The 4,532-nt window shown below is 37.1% G+C and overlaps 1 protein-coding gene across 1 annotated transcript; it reads left to right on the top strand.

Annotated features, from left to right (window-relative positions):
* Positions 1 to 752: 752 nt before the first annotated feature.
* Positions 753 to 4,032, top strand: LOC113220435 (ankyrin repeat domain-containing protein 18B-like; the record flags this gene model as incomplete). Its single annotated transcript, XM_026449522.1, has 3 exons — positions 753 to 1,034; positions 1,957 to 2,168; positions 3,810 to 4,032. Coding segments are annotated over 3 exons (717 nt in total), but the record flags the coding sequence as incomplete, so codon positions are not given.
* Positions 4,033 to 4,532: the final 500 nt, after the last annotated feature.

Raw genomic sequence — 4,532 nt, forward strand, 5'->3', positions numbered from 1 at the left:
GGTCTTTGTCTGTCATCCAGGCAGAAGTGCAGTGGTGTGGTCATAATTCACTGCAGCCCTGAACTCTGGGTACAAGCCATTCTTTTGCCTCAGTCTCCCAACTAGCAGGCTCTACATGCATAAGCCACCATGCCCAGCTAATTAAAAAAATACACACACACACACACACACACACACACACACACACATAGACATGGGAGTATCACTATGTTGCTCTGGCTGATCTCAAATTCCTGGCCTCCAGTGATCTTTCTGCCACAGCCTCCTAAAGTGCTGGGATTACCGGCATGAGCCACAATCCCTAGTATAGAGTATTAAATTATTTTCAAAGTCTTATTCCCAGAGTCATTTATTGACTGCAGCCTAAATCACCCAAAATGATATGTCTGACACTGTTTTGACATATTATGGGGAGTGAGGATGAGGGAGGGGGTTAGACAATTTTCACTGAGAGATCACTTAGTGCCATTGAAGGAGGAACAGAAATGTATTCTCAGGAAAATAAAAGTCAGATGAAGTGCAAAAGTTCTCTGGAAAGATGATGACAGTAAAGCATGTATTTTTGTGACTCCTGGTAGCTTTAACTTTGCTCTTAAAATTCTGAGTAATTTAAGGCTTTACATTTGAAGAATCTACTGTGTTTCAGATAACATTTTATTGCAAGTAAATACGTTTCAAAATTTACTGTTGATTTTGTATTAGATTATTCTTAGCCTACTTCATTATCAAACTATATTATTTCATTCATACAGTTTGATGATCTTATGGCAGAGAAGGAAGTTGTATCTTCAAAATGTGTCAATTTGGTGAAAGACAATCAAGTTCTTCAGCAGGAATTATTATCTATGAAAAAAGTACAACAGGAATGTGAAAAACTTGAGGAGGATAAAAAGATGTTGAAAGAACAAATATTACATCTTAAGACCCATATGGAAAACAATATGGCAGAACTTGGCAAAGTACAAGAATATAAATCAGAGCTAGATGAAAAGGCAATGCAGGCAATAGAAAAATTAGAAGAAATCCATTTACAGGTTAGTTTTTTAAATCAGGTAAGTTTGCCGGGCGCGGTGGCTCAAGCCTGTAATCCCAGCACTTTGGGAGGCCGAGACGGGCGGATCATGAGGTCAGGAGATCGAGACCATCCTGGCTAACACGGTGAAACCCCGTCTCTACTAAAAAATACAAAAAACTAGCCAGGCGAGTTGGCGGGCGCCTGTAGTCCCAGCTACTCGGGAGGCTGAGGCAGGAGAATGGCGTGAACCTGGGAGGCGGAGCTTGCAGTGAGCTGAGGTCCAGCCACTGCACTCCAGCCCGGGCGACAGAGCCAGACTCCGTCTCAAAAAAAATAAATAAATAAATAAATAAATCAGGTAAGTTTATCTGTAATGTGCTTTCATTCATTTCACTGCAAACTGTATTTTGGATATGTATATATTGTGTTTCTTCTGCCTCTCTTGTAACAATTTGCTTTGTAGAGTTCTAGAAAAAAATGGCATCTGTTTTTTCTTTGAAATACTTAAATTTCTATTATCATTATAACAAGATCAATCTTTCAGAGTAATGATTCTCACTATGGAGTCATTTGATGGTTAAGACCAGTTGGCTTAAGAAAAAATTGTGATTTAGAAATTATGTAATACTTTTGAATTGGTCTTAAGCTACATTGTTCTATGATCACTTTTTAAAATTATGAATGGATTCTATTACTTTTTGTATGACCAGATTACATTAACAGTAACATAATTATGATTTCAAATTTGTATAAATCAGCCTTAATTCTGAATTCTGTTATTAGCGTTCTTGATATTGCTGATAAATATATTAAGCTTCAGCCTCTTTTTTTTAACATATTCAAAATTGCTCCTTGAATCATTGACTCAAAATGAAAGGCACAAAACATATGGTGATTAGGTTATAATTGTCTTAAAAGTGTATTCTTTTCATTCATTTTAGACACAAGCACAGTATGAAAAGCAATTGGAGCAGTTAAGCAAGGATAACATGGCTTCACTAAATAAGAAGGAACTCACACTTAAAGATGTGGAATGTAAATTCTCCAAAATGAAAACTGCTTATGAAAAGGTTACAACCGAACTGGAAGAATATAAGGAAGCCTATGCAGCAGCACTGAAAGCTAACAATTGCATGTCAAAAAAAATAACGAAGTAAGTCAAAACATACAATCATAGGAAATGAATTAATCTCATTAATTTGTTTTGAAAACATAATTTTTAGTGAGATGGCTTCAGGAGATTAGTAGGAAGTGAATGCTAATTTGATAATGGATTTTTGGAAGATAATGTTAGTAAATAATCTTACCTTTAAAATGTTAGTCAAGGATAATTTTTGTCCCATTTCTATTTTTTTTTTTTTTTTTGCTTTTGTATGACTTTTTTCCCCTGAAAAATCTCATGTAGTTAATCTGATCTGTTAGTTTTTGTCACTAAGTATTTTTGAAGCTTTATAATTCATAAAGCGATCTTGTTATAAAATTACTTGTCAGAGTTTCCCTAAATAGAAAGATTAATGAGTTTAATTTATTTTTCAGCAGATCACAACCTACACCCAAAGTGTTGAGTGGTACTGCTACTCTGGGCACAATCGTTTTTAATTGTGATTTTTTGTATTTTCAATAGAGGGTGTCTTAAGAAAGACTATTTGTGTAACAATTCCAAAGTGTTACAGAAAGGCATCCTTGTGAAATAGGGAATGATTATCAAGGAATTTAAAGAAGTGTAATTCACAAAGTGGTTAAAAAATAGCACCTTGTTCAGCCTGAAGATTTGTGTGGAAGGCAGAAAGAACAAGCCCCCTCTCCAGTGTCTCGGTCACACTGCTGGGGGCTAATTGCCTTCAGAGCTACTTTAGTTCTTTTTATTCCCAACCACACCATCTAGTTCTCCCCCAGGAGCTGTTCCTCCGAGTTCTTCCTCAGTGCCAAATGCTTAATTGTTCCTAGATAGTGGGTGAAATGTGCCAGGGTGAAACCTAAAATTTCTTTACTAAACACACCTATTCCTAGATTTCTTTTTTTTGTTCATTTTAGTTTTCTCAACCTACATTAAGGAGTACAACATGATGTTTGATATACTTATTCCCAGTGAAGTGGTTCTTATACTCAAGCAAATCAACATATTCATTTTCCCGCATAGTTACCCTTTAAATACAAGTATTTCTAATGGAATCTTTAGAATCTCACAAGTGGAGCCATTTTAGAAGGCAGCAAGAGGCCGGGCGCAGTGGCTCAAGCTGTAATCCCAGCACTTTGGGAGGCCGAGACGGGCGGATCACAAGGTCAGGAGATCGAGACCATCCTGGCTAACATGGTGAAACCCCGTCTCTACTAAAAAATACAAAAAACTAGCCAGGCGAGGTGGCGGGCGCCTGTAGTCCCAGCTACTCGGGAGGCTGAGGCAGGAGAATGGCGTAAACCCGGGAGGCGGAGCTTGCAGTGAGCTGTGATCCGGCCATTGCAGAGCGAGACTCCGTCTCAAAAAAAAAAAGAAGGCAGCAAGTTTCACCTGGTGAGCCATGTGCATCACTGACAGCCGTTTCCCTCCCCTGTCTACTTTGTTTGAATTGCTTGTTCAGTATAAATTACCTTAGAAACACAGGTGCTTCTTTAGAATGATTTTAAAATTATAATTGCTTACAACAGGTATGCTGTCACACATCTACAGTGTGAAAACACCATTTAGTGGGTACTTTGGTTTACTCTCAGGGCAACGTTTTTAAAAACTGCAAGTCATTAAGAATCATTTAAGGAAAAATGAAATCCTAAGCATTGGTCTTTGCTATCTTTACAGATCAAACAAAATAATAGCAATGATGAGCACCAAGCTCCTTATGCAGAAAGAGCACATGAAAAATTTTCTCAGTACTCTCCTTACAAGAAGAGACACAGAGTCACCTTGTGTTAGAAATCTTGCTAGTATAGGACTCAACAGAAAATATATTCCCCAAATGCCCATCAGAATTCCTACTTCAAACCCACAGACTTCAAATAACTGCAAGAACTACTTGACTGAGGTTAGTTATATGACCGTTTCGCTTTTGGCTTTCATTTCTCTAATATAATTCTTGTTTGTAATTTGGTGAAATACTGAGTTGTTCTGTTGACTTATGCATGTTAAGTAAAGATCATAATTAGCTATGTTAACACAAAAAGGAAATGGGCACTTTACATTTTTTTAATTCCCCGGAGCTCTCATTTTCAAGAGATACCAATTTGCTAACTTTATTCAATACATGTGAATAAACTGACACATTTAAAATGTCTTTAAAAGCTGCATTTAAGTTAGGTTTTAGAAATTGCATGTTATTGCCTGATAACTGATGATATACCTTGAGATGCTTTGGCTTACTCTCTAATTAATTCTAGTTCAGTTGTGGTGCATACTACCACCCTTTTTTTCTTTTCTTTTTTTTTTTTTTTTTTTTTTTTGAATACAGTGTCTCACTCTCTTGTCCAGGCTGGAGTGTCGTGGCACCATCTCAGCTCACTGCAACCTCCACCTCCCAGGTTCAAG

Source organism: Piliocolobus tephrosceles, unplaced genomic scaffold, assembly GCF_002776525.5.
Source record: "Piliocolobus tephrosceles isolate RC106 unplaced genomic scaffold, ASM277652v3 unscaffolded_1184, whole genome shotgun sequence".
NCBI lineage: Eukaryota > Metazoa > Chordata > Mammalia > Primates > Cercopithecidae > Piliocolobus > Piliocolobus tephrosceles.